Source organism: Saccopteryx bilineata, chromosome 2, assembly GCF_036850765.1.
Source record: "Saccopteryx bilineata isolate mSacBil1 chromosome 2, mSacBil1_pri_phased_curated, whole genome shotgun sequence".
Classification (NCBI taxonomy): domain Eukaryota; kingdom Metazoa; phylum Chordata; class Mammalia; order Chiroptera; family Emballonuridae; genus Saccopteryx; species Saccopteryx bilineata.
Genome location: NC_089491.1, coordinates 110,162,320 through 110,186,002, shown reverse-complemented (window position 1 = coordinate 110,186,002; position 23,683 = coordinate 110,162,320). Strand labels below are relative to the sequence as shown.

Genomic DNA, 23,683 nt, shown 5'->3' with positions numbered 1-23,683 from the left:
CCAAGGTCGCAGGCTTGAGCAAGGTGTCACTGGCTCAGCTGGAGCCCCATGGTCAAAGCACATATGAGAAAGCAATCAATGAACAATTAAAGTGCCGCAACTACGAGCTGATGTTTCTCATCTCTCTCCCTTCCTGTCTGTCTGTCCCTCTCTGTTTTCTCTCCATCTTCCCCTCTCTCTCTCTCTATATATATATATATATTTTTTTTATATATACATATATGTATATGTATATATGTTTATGTATAGTTAAAATGCCAATTATATATATATATTTGTAATGTCAATATTACCAAAGCCATTTATAGATTCAATACAATCCTTATCAATATTCCAATGGTATTTTTAACAGAAGTAGAAAAAACACACCTAAAATTTATATGAAACCACAAAAGACCTCAAATACTCAAAAAAAAAATCTTGAGAAAGAAGATTAAAGTAGAAGGCATCATGTGTCCTTATTTTAAGCTATACCACACAGCTATACTAATTAAAACCTTATGGTACTGGCATTAAAAAAAGACAAAAAAAAAAAAGACACATAGACCAATGGAACAGATGGAAAGCTCAGAAATAAACCCAAGCATATATGGTCATCTAATATCTGACAAGGGAGCCAAGAATACTTAATAGATTAAAGACAGCCTCTCTAATGAATGGTGCTAGGATAACTGGATAGTCACATGTAATTAATAAAACTGGACCCATATTTTACACTACTCATAAAAATTAACTTAAAATGGATTAAAGACTTAAATGTAAGATCTGAAACCATGAAATTCCTAGAAGAAACATAGTAATAAAACTTCTTGACATGGGTCTTAGTAAGGAGTTTTTGAATATCATACAGCACAAACAATAAAATAAGAAATAAATTAGTGGGACTACATCAAGTAATAAAGCTTCTGCACAGCAAAAGACCATCAACAAAGTGAAAAGACAACCTATGAAATGAAAAAAGTGTTTGAAATCCATATATCTAATAAGGGGTTAATATTTAAAATATATGAAGAAATCATAGAACTCAATAGCAAAAAAAAAAAAAAAAACAAAAAAAACACCATTAAAATAAATGGGCAAAGGATCTGAACAGACATTTCTCCAAAAAAAAAAAAAAAAAAAAAAAGACATAGGAAAGGGCAACAGATACATAAAAGATGCTCATCGCTGGTTATTAGGGAAATGCAAATTAGAATCACAATGAGCTATCACCTCACACGTGTTACACTGGCCATCATCAAAAAGATAAGAGGTAACAAATGCAGGCATGAAAGTGGAGAAAGGGGAACCCTTTTGTGAGCTGCTGGTGAGATTGTAAATTGATACAGCTGGCATGAAAAACAGTAGAGAGGATCCTTTAAAAACTCAAAAAAGAACTACCATGTTATTTAGCAATTTCCCTTCTGGGATTATATTCAAAGGAAACAAAAACCCTAACTCAAGAAGGTATCTGCACCCTTATGTTTATAGCAACATTATTTACAATAGTGAAGACATGGAAACAATCCAAGTGCCCATTGTTAGAGGAAAGGATCAAGAAGTTGTAGTGCATATATATGGATATATGTGTGTGTACTGTATATATATTATATATTTATAATATATATAACATACACTGTGTGTAAGAGAGAAAACAGTACAAGTTTCAAGTGCAATGTAAGTGTTGCCTTTAGTTATTCATTAAAGCCCTTGCCTCACAATGAAAATCTCTTTAAAATTGTATTTAGAAAATTAAATTTAATGGGATGACATTGATCAATAAGAGTACATAGGTTTCAGGTAAACATTTCCATAGCATTTGAACTGGTGATTGTCTTGTGTGCCCATCACCCAAAGTTAAATCAATTTTTCCCCAATGTAGGTTTTTTAAACAAATAGACACAGACCCATACAGACACACACACACACACATACACACACAGCCCTTTGTTCAAAATTGTCTTATGTTTATTTTCAAGAATAGTGATATCGTAAAGCACGATGTGATCTCTCTAAGTTAAATAAATATAATACATGTATTCCAAATATTTTCTTGGAACTCAGCGCCATTCAAGTTGTGGGTAAATCACCCATACTCATTACAACTAAAGAGAGACACAGAACCTGCAGCAAAAGATTTGACTCTTCTCTAAGTTGGAAGAGTATAGTTTGTTGGCTTCAGCCAACAATATTTAATGCCAACTGTGAATTCTAGGTCTCCTTATATCTTTACTTAACAACTGTTTAGAATTTTATTTTTCAGCCAAAATGATAAAAAAAAAATCGACATTTCTTAGTCATCCTCAGTGTGCTTCATGGTAATCCCTCAATGTTGATGTGACAGAGCTCTTTAAAAGTAACTTACTTTATGAGAAAACAAGTTGTTGGAAAATAGAAGATTTATTACAGGAAACCAAGGCATTTTTGATAAAGTTGATTTTAAATCAGATTGTTTTGGGCTTCATTAGGATGTAATTTTAATTAGCTAAAACAAAGTAGGTTGATTTCTATTAATTATAAAATTTGCCTTACCCCCATATCCACTGTTATATATGTGTAAGTTCTTTTTATTTCAGTTAAAAAGTTGCTTAGTGCTTGGAGCTATTCATTTTAATATTATGTGTCCTTTAATACTTTTTGATCTCATATTTCTAACAGTCTAATTTTCTACTATTTCATAATAGATTAATTGGTGCCATTATTAGGTCATTTTGAGTTTTGTTATTAGAAAACAATGAAAAATAAAGCATTGCCAAGAGCATTTGTGTATAACTAATGATGCTAGGAAACAATAATGGGAGAAAAAAAACCCCACGAACAAATCATGTGACATTCAGCATTGAGTAAGCACAAAATACAACTAACAAATGCTTATTTTTTCTTTATGTTTGTAAGACATCAATGAGCTATCAGTAATGCGGGGTACAGAATTATTGCCAGAGAATTTGGTCAGTTCTTGTCCAATTGTGAGAGAATCTACACTGGTGTTTTGTTTTGTTTTGTTTTGATGTTGTGGAGGTGAGAATGGTAATAAAGGAATAGGGATGACAAAGTGAGATTGTGTGAGGGCTAGCCGCTAACAGAGTAGATTTATTAAGTAACGTGTGAATGAGGCATAAAATAATCAATCCTTTCCCTGAAAGGTGGGGCTTTGTAACTGCTGCTGTGCTTTATACTGTGCCTCAGACAGCGCTGGAGAGATGAAGCCAAAAAAGCACTTACTGATTCCAAAATTTCGAACAATAAACCATCAAAAGAAAAAACAAAAAACAAAACAAAGACCTCATTTTATGCTTTTGGTACATCTGCATTTTACATTCTGCCCCTCTTGCCACTCTTCAAGCCCTGCTGCAAGCTTCCAGCTGGAGTATTGTGATTGAGAGCAGTAAACATAAACAATTATACTTGGTGACATTCGATAGAGTAGGTCCGGAAGACGAGGGAAGGATTTGGTAAAGAATATGTGGCCATCTGAAGCTGCTTGGAATGTGAGGTGGGAAAAGATAAAAAAAACTGGATGGGCAGATTCATTTCTCGTGTGCCTAGAATCAAAACAGGAGAAAGCAACAGTCAATAGTTTTTATGTAACTGCTCTTTTCTGAGTATATTTTCAAAAGGATGGGATTTGTCTCATTATCAATGTCCATCTGGTAGAAAGACCTGTTTTATACTGCCCAATTTGATCTTGGGCATGGGGCTTTTAATTCTAGTGCATCAATACTTCAATTTTAAGCTAGAGTGGGAGTCATGAAGAGATTTCCAAAAGATCTGAAAAACTCTTAAGTTATATGACAAAATTATTTGTGGATGCTGATTTCTATTTGTAACTGGTCTATAGCTTTTCTAGTTTCCTGGGTTGGGGGTGGGTGGGGGTCTACTGCTATCCTGCCCTTCTCAAGATCAGAGAGAACCATAGTAGAAGCTAATGGCCTTACATTTTCAAAAGTAATGCCCTGTGATTTCTTAATTACCAAATCCAATGCCCTTTGCTTCTTTCTCTCTATCTCTTCTTATGTATAGCAAATTGCTATGGTTCACCTCCCCTTTCTAGAAATTCTTGTGATTTTTATTTTATTTTTCTTGTTTCCTTCCTACTGCATAGAAGGCTCCTTCTTAATCTCTTTCACTGGCTACTCTTCCTTCACCTACCACAGCGGTTCTCAACCTGTGGATCACGACCCCAGCAGGGTCGCCTAAAGCCATTAGAAAATACATAATGCATATCAGGTATTTACATTCCAAATCATAACTGTAGCAAAATTACAGTTATGAAGTAGCCACCAAAATTATTTTTTGGTTTGGGGTCACCGCAACATGAGGAACTGTATTGCGGTGTCACGGCATAAGAAAGGTTGAGAACCACTGACCTACCAGTAAGTAAAAATATTCCTGAACATTCTGTTTTCTCCCACATCTGTTCTCATCTATATGACTCTCTTGGTTTCAACTTGTGCTGACTCACTCCACTTTTAGCCAGCCCACTCTCCTAAATATTAGACCTTTCTGTTACCTTACAAATATATTTATATTAGCATACTAAATAAACATATTTAGAAATGGCAATCTCAACTCTGAAAAAATATTATAAAATCATCTTCTTCCATCCTTCTCCACTACAACCACTCACCCACCCAAATTAACACTGCTACTTGGACAATTGTAATTGTTTTCTAACTGCTTGATTCACAAATTACGTTTAATTTCCCTTCTCTCTCTTACTGTCTTTACTCTTTTGCCTTATGGAAAATAAAGTATCTTTTCATAATTAAAATCTGACCACATTAAAATTCTCCAGTGTTCTTTTCTGTTGCTTTGTTCATTAGATCAATAATCTGCCCATACTTCTATCTGTATTCAATCCCATAGTGTATTTAGGCTTCAACAAAATCAGTATTCTCTCAACTGGTTTCTTTTTCTCTTTTACAATATACTTTCCACACTTTGAAATTATGATTTGGACTGCATTACTCAGATTCCTGGAACATTCAATGTCTTATTGCTAATAGGAAAATTCCAGTAACCTTACATTATCATTCAAGGTTACCCACTTTCCTTTCCAATTTATTTACCACTGCTTGCATTCACAACATATAAATGACTAGATCTTTTCTACATGCATATCATATTTTTGTGTTTCTCTCCTTTATTGTCCTTCTCCCTCTATTTGGAAAGCTCTTTCATTTTTAAGCATCAAAATATTACTCAGTCTTAAAAATAAAAGGTTAATAGCAAGCAAGACTTTTTACCCCCAGAAAGCCTCTTTGAGCAGCTGCATGTAATCCTTATGTGCTCTGAACAACATCTTTGGTTTATACTTTTTTTGAAGTAATGTATTACCTTTTACTGTGAATTATAGTTATATATCATACAAATATACACAAGCTTAAACTACTTTTCTGGGCAATATGCTTCTTGAATGCTTTTCCATCATATCCTTCACATTTATGTTTCTATTAATAAATATATTGCTTTTCCCTACTGAAAAAACTTCAGAGTTTATAGTTACCTATATGGTAAAATCCAAATTTCTGAACGAAGTCAAAGTCTTTTCTATTTTTCTTTTATATGAATGCCACTACCATGTATCTTTTTTTTTTTTTTTGCAAAAACAGAGCTCTTCTTATTTCCCCAAACACATCGGTACTCAGACCTGCCAGGTTTCACTTGTTATTCTTTAGACTTCTATAGTTTTCCTTCCTTTACCCTGTTGTTCTCTGAACCTTAAATCTGGGATAGATGCCTCTCTTAAGTTTCCCTGTGGTGTTTTGTACATTTCACTTATTGTGCTGTATTGTGATTTGTTGACCTGCCTTTCTGTTTATCAACTCTATGTTTGAAGAATACAGAAAAATTCTCTGAATCCTTGGTTCCAGATTATTTAGTACATAGTAAGTATATACTTGCTAAAGGTGTGTTGAAGTCATAAATACTATATACTTATCATTTGGAATTCTACTAGTTATTTAAGATCTGTCTCAACTTCCACCTCTCTGTGAAGTCAATCAAGACCACACTGTTGGGCCTGAGCAGGTAGTGGCACTGTGGATAAACCATAGACCTGGGAAGCTGAGGAACCAGGTTCAAAACCCCAGTGCTGCCTGCCTGAGTGCAAGCTCACGAGCTTAAGCACAAGATCACCAACTTGAGCATGGGATCATAGACATGACCTCATGGTCACTGGCTTGAGCCCAAAGGTCACACTGGCTTGAAGCCCAAGGTTGCTGGCTTGAGCAAGGGGTCACTGGCTTATGGATCCCCTGCTCAAGGCACATGTGAGAAAGCAATCAATAAACAACTAAAGTGCCACAACTATGAATTGATGCTTCTCATCTATCTCCCTTCCTATCTGTCTGTCTCTCTCTCACTTAAAAAAAAAAAAAAAAAAAGACCTGCCAGCCAGTTGGAATTAATCCTTCTCTGTCCCACAAGTGCATCTCTTCTTTAGCCTCTCTCCTGAAGTATTTGGCACTACATTTATAACTTCATTAGTTACGTGTGTGCCTACCACCCTTCCAATTCGAGCATTGCCTTCTCTGGAAGGCTTTCCTTGACACCCACCCACTAGGCGAAATCTCCTCCCCTGACCTCTCATAGCTCCTAATACAGTGTGGCATCGAATGATTTATCATATTTAAATTTCAGTCCTTAATGTGAAAACAAAGTCTGTGCAGGATGACAGTCTGATTACTTTTTTAACCTGTGCCTGGAACAGTACTTAAGTTTGAAAAAAATGTTAAACTTACTCGAACAACGCTTCATTATTTTTGTATACTCTATGGTTTGGTGTCAGGATATGAACATAGTAGACAGATAATTGTTATTTTATAAATAAACGATTGACTCAGTATAGCTAGATTATTGATATAAATAAGATCAGTATAATTCTCCAGACTGTTCACCAGTTTAAACACCTTTTACTATAATCTCTGATTTAGGACACATTTACTCCATGTGACTGGCACAATATAAGATAAATAGTGTATTAGTTCTTTAATAGACTGTATATTTGAACTTAAATATTTTACTAATGCCACAAAAACCTGGTTAATGTCATTTATGTCTACTTTTGGTTTTAAAAGTGGTAGTACAGACAGAGGGAGTTGCATCTAGGGTGAGCAGTTTACATATTTACCTGGCTGCCAAAAATAGGAATCATGGAATTGTTTTTATCTCTCAGCAAGAATTACAAATGTTATTGTAAATATGCAAATACTATGGAAATGTTATAACTGATTAAGATCATTCTAAGACACCTAATTAAGTTCTTAAACTACATATCTGTGAGAGCAGTAAGTAAACTGGTTATCCTATTTAAATGAAAACCTTTCAGATAAAAATAAAGCCTAAAAAAAATCCAAGAAGCTCAAGAAATGCTAAAAATAATGTCTACTGACCCAGTAAATATAACAAATTTTGTCTTTACTTAAAATTATAGCAATTGCATGCAGACTATATATAAGTAAACAAATGAATGAATGAATGAATAACTACACTTTTATCTGAGTCTCAAGGCTGCACTTTCAGATGAATTGGAATTAAAATGTACATTTAAATTTAGGGGTGCCATTTTGGATTTGGTCTATACTTGTAGCTATAAGTTTTGCTAAAATCTACTTTTACTATAGAAATTTAAAAAACAAGAACGAAGTGTCAATATATGTAGTTTGTCTTAAGAACTCATATCCGGAACTCTCTTTTTGCTTTTTGTTAGGGGAGAAGACAACTGAGAAATATGCTTTCGTGTTTACAGTTTTATATTTGTTGCCGATGTTCTGTACTGGCTTTGTACAATAAGGTTTTATATCAATAGAATAATCTATGAGTTTTAATCAAAGCAGGGTGGAAGCAAGGTCTGCTGTTCTAAAGATATGAATTTCCTGCCAATGGTATAAATTTGATATGTTTGTTTTCCTCATTTTTTTGTAAAGGAATTGCAGCAGTATCTAGCTAGCCTGGCTGAGCAGTGCAGTGCTGACAATAATGGTGTGGAGCTCCCAGTTGTAATCATTCTTGATAACCTTCATCATGTGGGTTCTTTGAGTGATATCTTCAATGGTTTCCTCAACTGTAAATATAGCAAATGGTATGCTTATGAAATATTTTGAATGATGAGACATAAAAAAAATTGTGATCAAATTTGCTTTCTTACGCCTTTATACCATTTAAGCCCTATAACAGAGGTCATTAATTTGAAAAGCCTTTGTTAATATTATACATTATTTCCAAAGGATCTCTATGTATTTCTTAGAACATCTAATTGTTCATTCATTAACTACGTCCTAGGCATGCTTATGGAAACATCTTTACCTGATGATGTTAACTTCAGCAGATATGCAGGAGGTCTGGTAGATGGTATCAATGATAGAATGTTTGAATCAGGAAAATTAAGAACTAGAATGAAGGTTGAGATCTCTGTTTTCATTCTTAGTCCGTGTCAAAAATTTAAATTCAACCTTCCTATAGAGTCAAATTTAATATATACAGATATACAAGTATATATTTAGATATAACAGTATATCTGATAACAAGTCTAATTTTAAACTATTTAAAATGAAAGAAAAGGTTAAAATAGGGTATAAGAAAACCTGAAAGCTCACTTAAGACTCACTGTTGCATGGCCTCTAAAAAAAGACATGTAAGCGCAATATAAACATTGGTTTTAATGGTACAAGTATTCCAGTTAATTAATCTCTGCTAGATATTTTTTAATGTTTTAATATAGATCAGCATAAAATAAATATTGAAACAAGAATACAGATTCTTTCATGCCATTACAAACTTTTAAAATAACTCTCTAATAATAAAAGAGGACAAATTAATGAATTTGATTATAGGCATAAGAATCGTAAGATGTTAGAGTAGGATGAGACCGCTATAATTATTCTGTCTAATCTTTTTATTTTATAGATGAGTAAATTTAGGCTCATAAAGGGAAAATGATTTGGCTAGAATTCAAGACCTGAAATTAGAACACCAAATCCTACTTTCCAGTTCAATGATCTTTGTCATTTTATAAAATTTCCCTTTTAAAGCCTAATTATAAAATGGAATAATCATATTTCTCCAAACTATTTTCTAAGACAATTTAATATATTAATTTATTTTACCTTCAGTACATATATCTGTATATTCTACCTTTTTTCCCCCCAGTCCATATATTATTGGAACAATGAATCAGGGAGTCTCTTCATCACCAAATCTAGAGCTGCATCACAATTTCAGGTAAAGATAAATTGAATGCTTTGGTGTTTTTTTGTGGGTTTTTTTTGGTTTTTGGAGGATTTTTAATTTTTTTTGAATTGTCTTTTTCTGTTTGATTTTGGTTGTTGTTTTTACATTTGGACATGGACAAATTCTGTAACCTGTGGTGTGAAAATAATTCTCACTTCTTATGACACTCTGTCTCAAGCAGACATTTTGTGATCCTCAACCTGTAATCAGAAGTGTTTCTTTAAAAAAGAAAGAAATGTTTTTCCTGCTCACTATGTCACTAGCTAAAGTAGAGCACTTTTCTTCTAAGTGTGAGGCATGTGAAGAGAGTTCCTATTTCGGGGTTTGTTATTCTCCTGCAGAAGACTGCAGAGTGTACACTCCCACTCACTTCTGATGCACACGAGCTTCTCTTTAGCTCAAAAAAAAAAAAGTTAGTTACATAATAACTCTAATGCTAATAGAACCTCTTACCCCCCTTTCATTATTAAAATATGGCCACCAATGGAAATAGGAGCTTTATATTAGAAGAAGAATTATTATGGACTTAAAATTTAATTATGTAAAGATTTCTATTTTTTTTTCTTCTTTTTGTAGGTGGGTACTATGTGCAAACCATACAGAACCTGTGAAAGGCTTTTTAGGCAGATATCTTCGAAGAAAACTGGTAGAGATGGAAATTGAAAGGAACATACGCAATAATGATCTAGTCAAAATTATAGATTGGATTCCTAAGACATGGCATCACCTCAACAGTTTTTTGGAAACACATAGTTCTTCTGATGTCACCATTGGTGAGTTCCAAAATTGCAATATGCCATTTTCTAGCAACTAAGAGTACGTAGTAAAAATGGTCTGATTGGGTGGTGGAAGATGACAGGTGAAGCTCATGTCTTTCAAGTTTCCAAAGATTTGTTTTCTTATTTTCCCTTCTGAAAGTTTGCCTTCTTCTAAGCTTTGTTTCTCAAATTGTCTGACAATTATGGTTTACTAAAATATCACTGAGATCAAATGTGTTTACTATAGACGGATATCTAAAAATCTGATAACCATGTGAAATAAATTGTGTCTGTTTATAGTAACTTTTTATATTGAAAACAGATTTCACCTAATGGCTCATAGCAAATATAATGGTGAAAGAAGATTTTAGAAATAATTTAGGTATTTTATGGATAATTTATGTATTTTATATTTTTCATGAAAACAGTATTGTTTGAATCATTACTCTTTAGTTGGCATAAAGAGGTATTTTATTTTATATTTCTTCTTAAGTTGCATGTACAAAAGTCCCTTTCTCATTGTTATGGATCATGAAGACAAATTTACCAAAGACACAGCATAGATTTTAAAGATGAATGACATAATTTCTATTTGGCAATTCATTTCAGCACAAGTTCCATCATTTGTAAAATAGACAGGATGATTAGATTAAGAGCTTTAATGTGTCTCCTAACTTAAGTATGTTATGTTTATGATTCAGATTTTAGTATAAAAAGAGAGTTCAAAGGAGATTGTACCTTAGTAAAATATACTTTAATAATAATCAAGTTGGCCAAGATGAAAATTTACTAAGAATCCTGTGAGAAATATATTACTTTTTCCTATATCATGTCTAAATATGTGTTTAGATGGTTAAATATAATTATTCTAAAAATGTTTTGTTATTTGTTTCTTCTTAGGTCCCCGACTTTTCCTTTCATGCCCCATGGATATAGAAGGTTCTAGAGTGTGGTTCATGGATCTCTGGAACTATTCTTTGGTACCTTATATTCTGGAGGCAGTCAGAGAAGGTCTTCAGGTATAACACTCGATTTTATCAGCTGTTTAACACAATCAATTTAAAAACAAAAGCATTCATTTCTCTAGGTACTTATGCAGAAAACTAGTGGCAAATTTTTAAAGAGCAACTAGTATACAATATTTTTGCCTGTTCTTAGAATAAGTATTTAGGAGAAAGGGAAAGCACAGTTATTTCAGCAACTATACATTTAAAACGAAATTCATTGCCGTGGGTGTTTACAGACTCTTATTTAAATAGCCCATTAATTATAGAACTCTACATCTTATGAGACAGGAGTGTTTATATGAGCCTTATCATATTCTCTTATCCTATAGCAACAACTAAATAGGTTCCCTGTTTTTAATATGTTTTATTGTTTGAAGCCCTTGAACATCTCTTGAAAGATTCTTGACTCCTTTTGAGAGAGTGCTCTAAATTCTTAGGCAGTGCTTTGACAAGTTGTCTAGGCAGCGTCTCTGCATTTTCTCTCATGAGGCTCTGCAACCAGCCCTTCTATTTACTCATAACTTAAAAGTCAGAACATATTACTAATAAGAACCCTGTTTTTTCAACAAAACATATTATCCCTTTTCCATGGATCTTGCTATTTCCTTAAACTGAAGTTGAAATTCCACAAAATTGTAGACTTACAGAACTCAAGGTTGAAAAATTAAGATTTGTGTTGCATAATTACCTAATTTAATTATAGAATAATCTAGTCTTTTCAATAACTCAACCAAGGTTTAGGCAGTTTTTGCTTAGGCATAAGTATTCCTGGTTATTGCAACTGCTTCTAGAATTAAGACATAGCTTTTCATATTTTTTTATCTGCAGTACTATGTTGTCTTTATTTTACTATCTAAAAGATTGGTCATCTCATTTCTTTCCTTTGACTAACTTTTATCATCATGTTCTCCTTACATAGCTAGCATGGCATGGCAGTATGCAGGACTATCTTGATGGTTTTCATGAACATAACAAATATTATAGACATATTCTGACCCCTCAGATTCTTGAGAATGCTATCAATTGGTTCTACTCCAGATTTAGATAACCTAATTTCATATTTTTAAGGGTATGAGCCGATCTAACCCAGGAAGTGGCTCCAATAAAATACAAGACTATACCAAAAGTTTTAATTCTTCAGATATAACATATGACTTTTCAGGATTCCTCTAAAAATATTATACTGCCTACAATGTGAGTTGGCTCTCTCACTTTCAATTGTTTATACCAAAAAAACCCCAAACCTTTTTAATGAAAATTTACTTACAATCTGGAAGTATTTGTTTTAAAACTTAATACCTAAATGAATTACGTTTTTTAGATACTTTTAGTATTAATAAGCTATCATTACAAGTCTTTCTGTATGAAATGCTCATTTCATGTGTTTGCTAATACATAGAAAGAATAAAAAGCTTTTCAAAAATTCAGAAACCTTAAAACAATTAGACTTCTTTTTTTTTAAGATTTTATTTATTCATTTTAGAGAGAGAAGACAGAGAGAGAGAAAAAGAGAGAGAGAAAAAGAGAGAGAGAGAGAGAGAGAAAGAGAAGGGAGGGAGGAGCAGGAAGCATCAACTCCCATATGTGCCTTGACCAGGGAAGCCCAGGGTTTTGAACCAGTGACCTCAGTGTTCCAGGTCAATGCTTTTACCCACTGCGCCACCGCAGGTCAGAAAACAATTAGACTTCTTAGATTTTATTTTTTAAAAGTGCATGCATTTTTTAAAAAAAAATTTAAATCAGTCTTATTTATAAAACACTATCCTGAGAATTACAATTCTATAAAGCTTCCATTTGGACAAACTTATAACCACAAAAGTAATACTAGTGTCCCAAATGAAACAAAGATATTTCAAAATTATTTTCAAAAGGGAAAAACATGTTCAAGTCTTTTGCTCTGGTTCTGGATATTTACTGGTAAGTCACTGTAAATGCTGAATTCCCTGATGTAAGGAGTTTTGGAGAAAAATCTAGAACATGGGAAAGATTTAAAAAGGACCCTTTGGTGGGTGGACAGTTCTCACTGCTCCTGATGGCTGTGCTAAGCCAGAAGTGCATTGGCAGATGGTAATCCTAAGGTGGTCCATATGTTTTCTGGAGGAGCAGGAAAAAAGGTATCACGTATGTCATGAACCATTTCTCTGGATCTACTACTGGCAGCAAAGGACCTTGGAATGGAGCAAGAGATAGAAAAACAAAACCTAATTACAAAGATGAAAACCTGAGTTGAGAGTAATAGAAAAATATATTTTTAAATAAAGGCTGATGCTTTGGTGAGGAACCACATGGGGGAATACTGTCTGCCAGATGTTCTGATTAGAAAAGGCCCTTGTGATGCAATGGATTCTGAATTTTATTCTGGTGATTCTGTCTTTCTTGAAATGTCAACAATGAGTTTATCTCATTCTGAATGTTTAAATTTCTCTTTTTTCCATATTTTTTTTAAATCTCTTAAATTCTGAAGTACAGAATTGGGTGTGTTTACCTTTTTTATTGGTGATCTCCTATTGTGCTATCCTTATGATTCTTTAAAAGGTTGGCCTCCATTGATTCTAGATAGACTTTTCATATTCTTTTTGAAACATTTGCTTTTCAAGAATTACACATTTTTCTTCAGTTAGTTTAAGTTGTATTGCAAGCTATGTTTTATGTCTTCTGTAAAGTAAGTTTTTAACTAAGAGAAAACTTCACCAAAACAAGAGAACTATTTTAATAATCAAATGATTGCTCCCCCTGCCATCATCTCCTAAGGAAATAAATACACTGATACCAAGACCTGGACTTTTTTTTTTTTTTTTTTTTTTTTTAAGACAAGGCTGCCTCAGCCACATACATCTTGTCCAGGAGAAACCCAAAACAATTGCAAGATTTTAACTGTCCACCATTTTGCTTTTGTCTCATTGAACCACAAAATACACAGAACACTTCATAGTACACCATCTGGGATCAAATATGCTGCTGGTAACCAGGATTATCCTCAGTAAAGTGCACATCATGGGGAGATGGGAAGTAAATTGTAGAATCAGTGTACCCACATTACTTCCATCTTCATTTTAATTGTTGTTCTTCCCATGTGGCCTCTGTTGTACAAAGTCCCATCAACCTCTGTCTCCTCAGTGTACCCTTCCCAGCATGGCTTTTCACATCTCTTGGATTCATGTTCTCCCTTCTACTCCACTGCCAGTCCTTGAAACAGGCTTTATCATCTTTTTATTCTTGACTTTTTCCTGATATGGTCCTTACAAAGTTGTTGCTTTTGTTTCTCATTCGTTCTCCTCTTTTACTAGTGTGTTTATGAATAAACATCTTAAAAGACTATTTACCAGAAGCAATGAGATGATTAGATGAAGTTAATCTGAGGAAAGTAGTTATCAGAGAAAATATTCTTAGTCCCAAAGGAACTAGATAGAGAAAAAGCAGTGTCTTTTCTTTTATTAATCATCTTTCCAAAATACACTTTAATAGAGAACTCTATTTAGTATCTAGCATAGTTTTTTTCTTTTTCAATTCTTCATACCTGCAACTCTTTTTTCAAAACTTGAGTTTTGTTTTGTTTTTTGTTTATAAAATTACTGCTAACAATAAATGTGAGCAATCATTTCAACCTGTTATTTAAAATAAACTTCCCTCACACTCCTCCCCAAACGCTGATCATCTCTTCCTGATACTCAGCTTTATTTTGTCTAGCCTTCAAGTTTAAAGGGAGCTATATAAACAGCAATATTTTAAAAATATGTAAAATTATATACACACAGTAATTACCTTAAAAGTCCCATAAAAATTCAGTATGCAAAAGAATTACTCATTAGTAGTCACCTTTGTTGTTGTTGTTTTTTTCCTTTACTAAATAAGAGTGCATTATATATGTGATCCCCTTTTAGATGTATGGGAAACGGGCACCTTGGGAAGATCCCTCAAAATGGGTGCTTGATACCTACCCATGGAGCTCAGCATGTCTGCCTCAGGAAGGCCCAGCATTACTTCAGTTGCGACCAGAAGATGTTGGGTATGAAGGTTGCATCTCCACTAAGGAAGCTACAACCTCAAAGCACATTCCACAGACTGACACAGAGGGGGATCCACTGGTAAGAAGCCGATATGTGATTCTCCCTATAGAATCTTGATTACAATGTGTGGTCATTAGTATTTAGTCATTTGTATCAAAGACATTAGTTATCTTAGATAATATTTAGCCTCCTTTCTTTGGGTGAATTTCTTAAAATGGAAGACCAAACTTGTATGGATAAAAATAATCAAGAAATGCTGAAACCAGGCTGAACTTTATGACCTTAATTTTTCTCTTATTATGCATAAAACTGTATAAAGAGATAAAGAAAATTTTAATTTGTATGACTAAATTCACTCAGTATTTAAGAGAAAACTGAATTTTGTCCTTAAATAAAGAAACAAAAAGAATATAATTTAATGTTCACTTGGAGAAGAAAAGAGTATTTTACATATATCATCTAGTCTGACTAAATTTAGAATTAGTCTTTTGTTGCCTACCTCAAAGGAGAATAAACTGTAAAGGAAATCAGGGAAGTTATTCTCCCTGCCTTATTCAATCGCAATTGTGTATGGCTTAATAAAAGTTGATAAAACTCCAAAGTATGAACACTCTGAAGATATTAAGTACATGGTATTATTAGGAAAAAGATTCTTTTTCTTTTTCTCTTTTTATTCAGTATGAGAAGAGGGAGCAGAGAGATAGACTCCTACATGCACCCTGACTAGGATACACCTGGCAAGCCCCCTAGAGAACAATGCTCTGCCCATTGGGGGCACTGCTTCATTGTTCAGCAACTGAACTCATTTTAGTGCCTTAGGTGGAGGCCATGGAGCCATCCTCAGTGCCCAGGGACAGCTCACTCCAGTTGAGCCATGGCTGCAGAAGGGGAAGAGAAAGAGAGAGAGAAGCAAGAAGGCAAGGTATAGAGAAGCAGATAGGTGTTTCTCCTGGGTGTCCTGACCAGGAATAGAACCCAAGACATCCACATGCCAGGCCAGCCCTCTACCACTGAGCTAACCAACCAGGGCTATGACTTTATTTTTTATGTATTTAATTTTTATTTTGCTAGATGAGTTCCTATAGATTGATACACAAAGTACTGTTTCTTGGGTTACCTGTCCATGACTAATAAGATTATTGGACTTGTATACAAGTACAGAAATAAAACATAATGAAATAAAGGCCATTATGTTACTTATAACAAATGAAAAGGAAATTATTAAAATCATAATCAATGACTATACCCAAAGATATAAAATGACTTGATATTTATTGAGTACCTTTACACCAATAATACCAACACATATATCACCATCATATCAGTTGATCATTATTAACATTTTGAGGGTTACATGTAAATAATCTGATACATTCTCAAGATTCTTTCTTCAATAAAATTCATGCACATAGAAAATTTTGCATATAATTTCAAAGGATTCCATGTCACAGAAATATATACTAGACTTTCTTGGAGTTCATGGATCTCCTCTTTTTTTTTCTTTTTTTTTTTTCTGAAGCTGGAAACGGGGAGAGACAGTCAGACTCCCGCATGCGCCCGACCGGGATCCACCCGGCATGCCCACCAGGGGAGACTGCTCTGCCCACCAGGAAGCGATACTCTGCCCCTCCGGGGCATCGCTCTGCCACAACCAGAGCCACTCTAGCGCCTGGGGCAGAGGCCAAGGAGCCATCCCCAGCGCCCGGGCCATCTTTGCTCCAATGGAGCCTTGGCTGCGGGAGGGGAAGAGAGAGACAGAGAGGAAGGAGGGGGTGGGGGTGGAGAAGCAAATGGGTGCTTCTCCTATGTGCCCTGGCCGGGAATCGAACCCGGGTCCCCCGCACGCCAGGCCGACGCTCTACCGCTGAGCCAACCAGCCAGGGCTGGATCTCCTCTTTAGGACTTTTGATCTAGGCTATAAAGGTCCTAGACTTCCATTTTTATAATAGGCACATGGTCCTTTAGCTTATGCATAGGAGTTAATAGTATTGGTGAAATTGGTTTAAATCTAGCATAATTGTGAGCAGAGCATGCACTAAGCAATTGCTGATAGAATGGTAAAATTTAATAAATATAAGCCTTGGGGTAAAAATATGGGTTATTTCACATGAGTTTTAATAAATCACAGTTCTACTTTTGCAGTTTTGATATACTGTGTGTTTCAGATAAGGAGAAGTGTTTTTAAAGTTTATTTTTAGAGTTACTTTGTAGAGGATGGGACCCTTAGGGGATGCCCTAAACTTCCCCAGTTTTTAGTTTTGGTCAGCTAAACATCTTAAACACTCTTTTTCCTGGCTATAAATGCTCTTGTCTTCTAGTATGAAAAATAGATCCAGAGTCTCTCATTCTGAATAAAAGTTGGAGTAAAAAATTTTTGATTCCTTATCTGCTAAACATCTAAAGAAACAAGGGATTATGACATATGACCTGTTAAAAGGCAAAGACTTTTCATCTAAAAATAATTCTTTGGATCAGATACATTTTGGTAGAAAAGTAAATATTCTCAATCTGTTTTTATTTTTCTTATTTTCATAATTACTAACGTAAGTTAAAAATATACCTATTTGCAATCCAATCTAAATCAAATATTATGAGGAAAATTTACTATTTAATGCCAGAAATATGTTTTTGAATGCAAACAAAAATGCAGATTTTTGGCATATCTCACCGTGTTTTAAAAATATAATGTGTATTCAGCATCAACAGACTTAATTTTACATCTGTTAATATGTGATAAGTATGTACTCAGGGCTAAAACGTGGTGATTGGGAGATAAGTAAGATACCATTATTTATCTCAGGAAGCTCACAGCTGAGTAGTGGACAGCGACACCTACTTATCTAAATTACAGTAAAATAATGGTAGAAGTACATGTGTAGTAAAGTTGTTTCAGTCCATGGAGGAAGTGACTGGGAGAAAGCTTCACAGAGGAGATGCTTCAGCTAGGTCTAGAAGGATGAACAGAAGTTCACCATGTGGTTGGACGAAGGACATTCAAAATTCCGGATACAGCAAGTGAAACACTGTGGAATGGAATAAGAGAAATGATGAGTTAAAGGTACTGTAGTGTACCAATCAGAGGTATTAGAACAAAAAAGAGCAGGAGGAATTAAAGCTACAGAAGCCTATAATTGCTAGATCATACTGAGGCTTGTTTAGCTTTTGTAGGAAGTTAAAACTTGATTATACAGAGAATGGGAAGCCACCCATTTGATACATAGTTTTCGAGCAGGGTACTTATCCTGGTTAGATTTACAATTTACAGGATCACTTTGGTGATAGAATAGAGGAAATTTTAAAGGAGACAGTATGGATGCTGGGAGACTATCAAATTTGCAAATATCGCAGATGATAAGGCCTTGACCAAGGTGTTACAAATAATAAACTTTGCATTTATGATTATGGGTACGGGAAGAAGAAGAGGAAAAGAGAGGAGGGAAATACTTGTATAGAAAATGATGATTTGTCCCAGTGACTATTGACTCATATGTAACCTTACTTTCCTCTTATCATCTTCTTTGATTTGAATGCATAAAACAACATGATGAGGAGGCAAAGTAAATCTCTTGTTTATATTTATTATGAATCTGATGCTTGGAACTTAGTCTAAAAAAAAACATCTATGATATGGCATGATTTTCAAACATTAAAACTTTTACAACATGTTATTAAAACATAAAACTTTTTCAACATTTAGCATTCAAGTGATTTCAAACATTTGCCACTAAGATAGAATTATAACCCTTTAATCAGATCTCATTTATTTCTATTCCTCATAAATCAGAAGGGTGCTCAAAACAGAGACCGGTTTTACAAATCATTTCATCCAAATGCCTGAACATAGAGTGAGCCAGCTACTAATGAGGGAGGAATTGACAAAAGAAAGGAGGGAGGGAATATGACTGTGCATGAAGGTCTATGACTGTGCATGAAGGTCTATGACTGTGCATGAAGGTCAGAGTGTGTGTGTGAGGGAAAGACAGAGAACGAGATGGAGAGAGAGGGAGAGAAGAAAACTGAGTTGTTGGAGACATTTTGGCTTTTTGACTTACTGAGTTCAGGAGGGTATCACCAACTACTTTTATACTCTTATGTAGCTGATTTGAAAACTTCAAAGATTTAGAGCAAAAATTATATTGAAAATTGTTTACCTGAAGAATATTAAAATATAACTGTAGCCTCTTTGTCAGAAAGGCATTGTTGCTGATATTGGTGATAACTAGTTTATCATTTATGTCACAAGCATTTTTTGAACACACATTTGGCACTGAACACACAAGCATGCAGAGAGTCTAACAGGTGACTAATTCTTTTCATTTTCTTTTTTCTATTGGATCAAATTACCTATTTCTCTATGTTTTAAAAAAAGAACAACTTTGATTATTTTATAAATTAATAAAATTAGTATGCATTAAATAATATAAAGATTATTAAAATTTCTAGAAACCCTTGATAAGAAAACAAGTCCACTAACTAATGATGACATGGTGATTTTTCTGTGCTTTGTTAAACCATTTGTCTACAATTTGCTTTTTATTCCCTTTCGAATAGAGGATCTGCAGATCTACTGAAATCCAAGCAAGGTGGCTGGCTTTTATTTTGTAACGCACAGAAATGCTATCTTTCTCCCCAGCTGCTTTCGTGCATATGTCCCCTTTATGGGAACAAGTACTGCCATTGTCCTATAAGACTGGGCAACCTGAGACAGCCGCTGTTGTTCCAGAAGGTGGTTTTTGTTGTCGGTGATATATCAATCATACTTTAGCCAGAAATGCAACAACAGAAACTTGACAGTGATTGTTTCCTTCTCCCTCTTCCAGCCCTCACGGCCTTCTTCATTCAGTCACCTCTGAGGCCAGGTCCTCAGCAGCAGATGGTGTGCTTGTGTGCCACAGCTGGCTCCATTCCACACTGTCCCCCCGTGCTCCCGGGGGATGGTGCGTGGGAGCCTGTGTGCACGTCTCTGTGTGTGAACACTCACGACTTTCGCTTGCCATTCAATACTTTCTGCTTCTCCCAGCCAAAAAGCTGGGAAGCTTGGCACCCACCCCAGCAATAAGCCCAGATGTCCAGCTGTGATAGAGTGTCCTTCCCCATCTCTCTGCTGCTCTGCTGGAGCAGCAGTAGTCATTCACAACCCTGAATAAAAAAGTGATCTCGAGGCTTTCTGCCATCCTTATGCTTTGGTGTTGCAGTCATATTTGAGAGAAATAATGAAGGAGCCAGGGGCAATGACTGAAAATATAAAATTGGTTTCTGGTTTCACTCGGATGGGATGAGACGGCTCTGCAGTGTGGCTCAGGGCCTGTATTGTATGGGGTGGGCTTACTCACTGCCTCATTGCCTGCATCAGATGTCTCTTCTTCTTTCTTCAGATGAATATGCTAATGAAACTTCAAGAAGCAGCCAGTTACTCGGGTACACAGAGCTGTGACAGTGATGGCCCCAGCCACCAAGAAGACATTTTGGACTCATCTCTTGAATCTACTCTCTAGGGGGTAAAAAAAAGTTAGAGAGAAAGACTATGCTTTTTAAAAATGTTTCAAAAGTAAGGTATTTTCACTAAACCACTGCTAGTATAAAAGCACCTGTCACGGGTCCTGTCCCAGAGTTGTGGTCTCCGAGGAGTCAGCAGATCTGAGTCTGCACTGCCAAGATGCTCAATTGAAACTGAAGCTTACCTTTATTTTATGTCTAGGCATTTTTCTATCCATGGAGTGACACGAGGCTCCATTACTCAACTGGAAAGGACCCTAACCATTGGGCTGCTGAATAGATTGCACATGGGATAGCCAAACTGGACTTTACTTTCTTCCTCTTTAAAAGTTTACAATACAGACCTTTTTTGTCCCTTCATTTTGTTTCCTCTGACAAGCTGTTCTCCCCAAGCAGGGTCCATCCTTCTGATCCATCCAACCTCCTTTGTGCCACATGGTGCTGGTCACAGGGCTCCAGTAGTGTCTGTGTTGTGTGCTCGCCCCATTCCAAAATGAAGCCAAGAGGCCAGTCCTCCGTAAGCACAAATGGAGTCATGCCGCCACCAGAAAAACACTGCTGGGGCAAGCTGGAGAAGTGCCAATGGAATTCTTAACTGCCGTGTTCACATGATGTGCTCCACCAACTGTTCAGTATATCAGTCACAGGTTTTATAAGGTTGTTTTTACCACTGTGGTCTTTCTAAGCCACCTGCCCACACCCTTAACTAGAGTTTTATACCAATTATTAGCCAACACTGACAAAAGGCTTTTTTAGGGCTTTATTTGTTAGAGCCTTTTCAGTGAAAGAGGAAACATTTCCTATGGTGCTGTCTCACTGCCTTAAAACAGATTTCTACCACAGTTCAACAGTTGGTTTAAATCCTAAACCATTGGTATTTTCCACTGTCTTTTCATTTACAACCAAACAACACCCGTTAACACAGTAGCCTCATCTCTACAGATGTTTTTTTTTTTTTTTTTTTAAGAAATGGATAGGAGAAAGATGAATTTTTTAAACTTGTGAATATATTGCTTTGCCTATTCTCCAAAATACCCATGTAACCCAGCAACCCCCTTTGACCGTCACTTAAAAGCAAAGACATGTGGCTAAACTCCATCCAGTTCCAGGTGAAAGAGTTTTGGAAGGCGGGAGATGTTGAATTCTTATCCAGCAGAGCTGGAAGCACTAGATGCAGCATGAGCACAACTATTTGGCTTTCCTCCCCTATTCTTTTTTTAAAAAAAAAAAATATTAGTTTTGAGCATGTTGTTTTGATTGCTGTTGTTCTACCTGAGAAATTCAGCATTCTAGAACACTGAAGCAGTGACATCACTGTGGAGGGGGAGGCATTTATACTGTAAGAGAAGGTTAGATTTGCACAGTCTACTGGGTAGGTATTGTAAATAATCATTTTAAAACCTTGCACAAATCAAAACAAACACAAAAAAAATTTTTGTATTTTATCCTGTTGGTGTTAAGAGGTGTTTCACTTGCTGAGATTTCCTGTACGTTGCAAACAAATACAGAATGCAAACCCTCAAAGTTGTCATGACCTGGTGTGTTTGTCCTGTATTTGCAGTTGTTATGACTATGCAGGAGCTATCAGTGCTAGAGTGAGCATGCTTCAAAACTGTACACGAAGCCAGTACATTTTTGGAAAAGTAAAAAAATGTCCAAAAGTGCATCTGTCATGGCAGGCTTTAAAGAGAGTGCATGAAAACTGATTGGCGTCATTGGAAAAGGTACCACCACACACAGAGGACAGGTTTTAAAGTTTATAAAACCCAAGGGCTAGGCCATGGTGTAGTCTTGTTCTATGCGTGTGAAAATGTGTTACTTTCAGGACGTGCAATTGGTGCTACTCTCTGCAACCACCGTGGGTCAGTTGCTCTAGAACAACAACACGAGACATCTGTGCAGTTTCCAGAGTGTCACTAAGTCTATAGGTTCCACACGGTGCTATTGCCCTGAGGGAAGTCTGAACTGAATTGATGCACATAGAATTGTCACCCTGACTTTGAAGCCTCAAATGTGGATCAGATCCGTTGTGAGACATCGGTATATGTAGCTGGATGAGTGACTAGTTACCCTTGTATAATATGTGATCTAAGAAATTGCTAATCTTTCCCTGCCATTTTGAGAAACACAGTCCAAACATGATCATACACAAATTCCTGCAATACATCCCAGTAGGTCCACCTAGTTTACAACTTAAACTAGTTTGTGAAACATTTGTCTGTATACATTTTATATTTTGTACATTTTTGATGTAACATATCATGTAAATAGGCAGAAATAGTGAAAGAAATCATCTGAAAGGTTTTGTAGTCTTTGTAAAGCCCCAACAATAAGTACTTGGTGTCAATGGACTTAACTGGATGATGTATTTTCTATTTGTTTATTGTTCCTTTAGCTTGTAAACCAGCTTGCATATATTTTTTTGCAAATGTGCACCCTGTATCTGTCTAAATTATTACTTTGCCATTAAAGTGGAATTATTTATTGACAACAAGGTGTACTGTCTATATATGGAGAAAATTTGAATAATTATGCACCAGGAAGTGTCAAGCTTTAAAATGTTGTGTGCACTATTAATATACCATCAAGAGGGATGTGTGTGAATTTTTATTTTGTATACCTCATAGAAAAGACTTCATAGCATTTATCAGATTCAATTTGTAAATACAGTTGACCTTTATGAACATCTGGAGGGTTAGGGGCAGTGACCCACACAGTCAAAATTCTGCATAAGACTTTTGACTCACTGAAACCTTAAGTCAGCCTTGCTGGGGATTGGTTCCAGGACCCCCACACCAAAATCTGCTGATGCTCAAGTCCCTAAACTAAAATGGCATAGAACAGTGCATACAGTTGGCCCTCCACATCCTCGGAGTCTTTAGCCACAGACTGAAAATACTGCTGTTGAATCCAGGCATGGGAAACCTGGGGATAAGGAGGAGTGGACTGTATATTTATTGAATAAGAAAATCTACATATAGGTGTTCCACACTGTTTAAACGCATGTTGTTCAAGAGTCAACTGTTTATCCAAGGTAATATTAGAGTCTTATTAAAAGTATATCTTTCTGTCATGGCTGGTTAGCTTAATTGGTTAAGAGTGTCATCCCAAAATGACAAGATTGCTGGTTTGGCCCTGGCTGGTTGGCTCAGTGGTAGAGTGTCAGCTCAGCGTGTGGATGTCCCAGCTTCAATTCCTAGTTAGG

At 35.5% G+C, this 23,683-nt stretch overlaps 1 protein-coding gene across 4 annotated transcripts in view; it reads left to right on the top strand.

Annotated features, from left to right (window-relative positions):
• NAV3 (neuron navigator 3) overlaps positions 1–22,915 on the top strand; it is a 296,173-nt gene extending 273,258 nt beyond the window's left edge. For all 4 annotated transcript variants that reach the window (XM_066257605.1, XM_066257604.1, XM_066257603.1 and 1 more), the window contains 6 exons: positions 7,908–8,062; positions 9,130–9,201; positions 9,787–9,983; positions 10,869–10,987; positions 14,857–15,060; positions 20,358–22,915. In XM_066257605.1, coding sequence (XP_066113702.1) covers positions 7,908–8,062; positions 9,130–9,201; positions 9,787–9,983; positions 10,869–10,987; positions 14,857–15,060; positions 20,358–20,477 — 867 coding nt within the window. In that variant the 3' untranslated portion in view covers positions 20,478–22,915. The remainder of the gene's footprint in view (positions 1–7,907; positions 8,063–9,129; positions 9,202–9,786; positions 9,984–10,868; positions 10,988–14,856; positions 15,061–20,357) is intronic.
• The last annotated feature ends 768 nt before the right edge of the window (positions 22,916–23,683 follow it).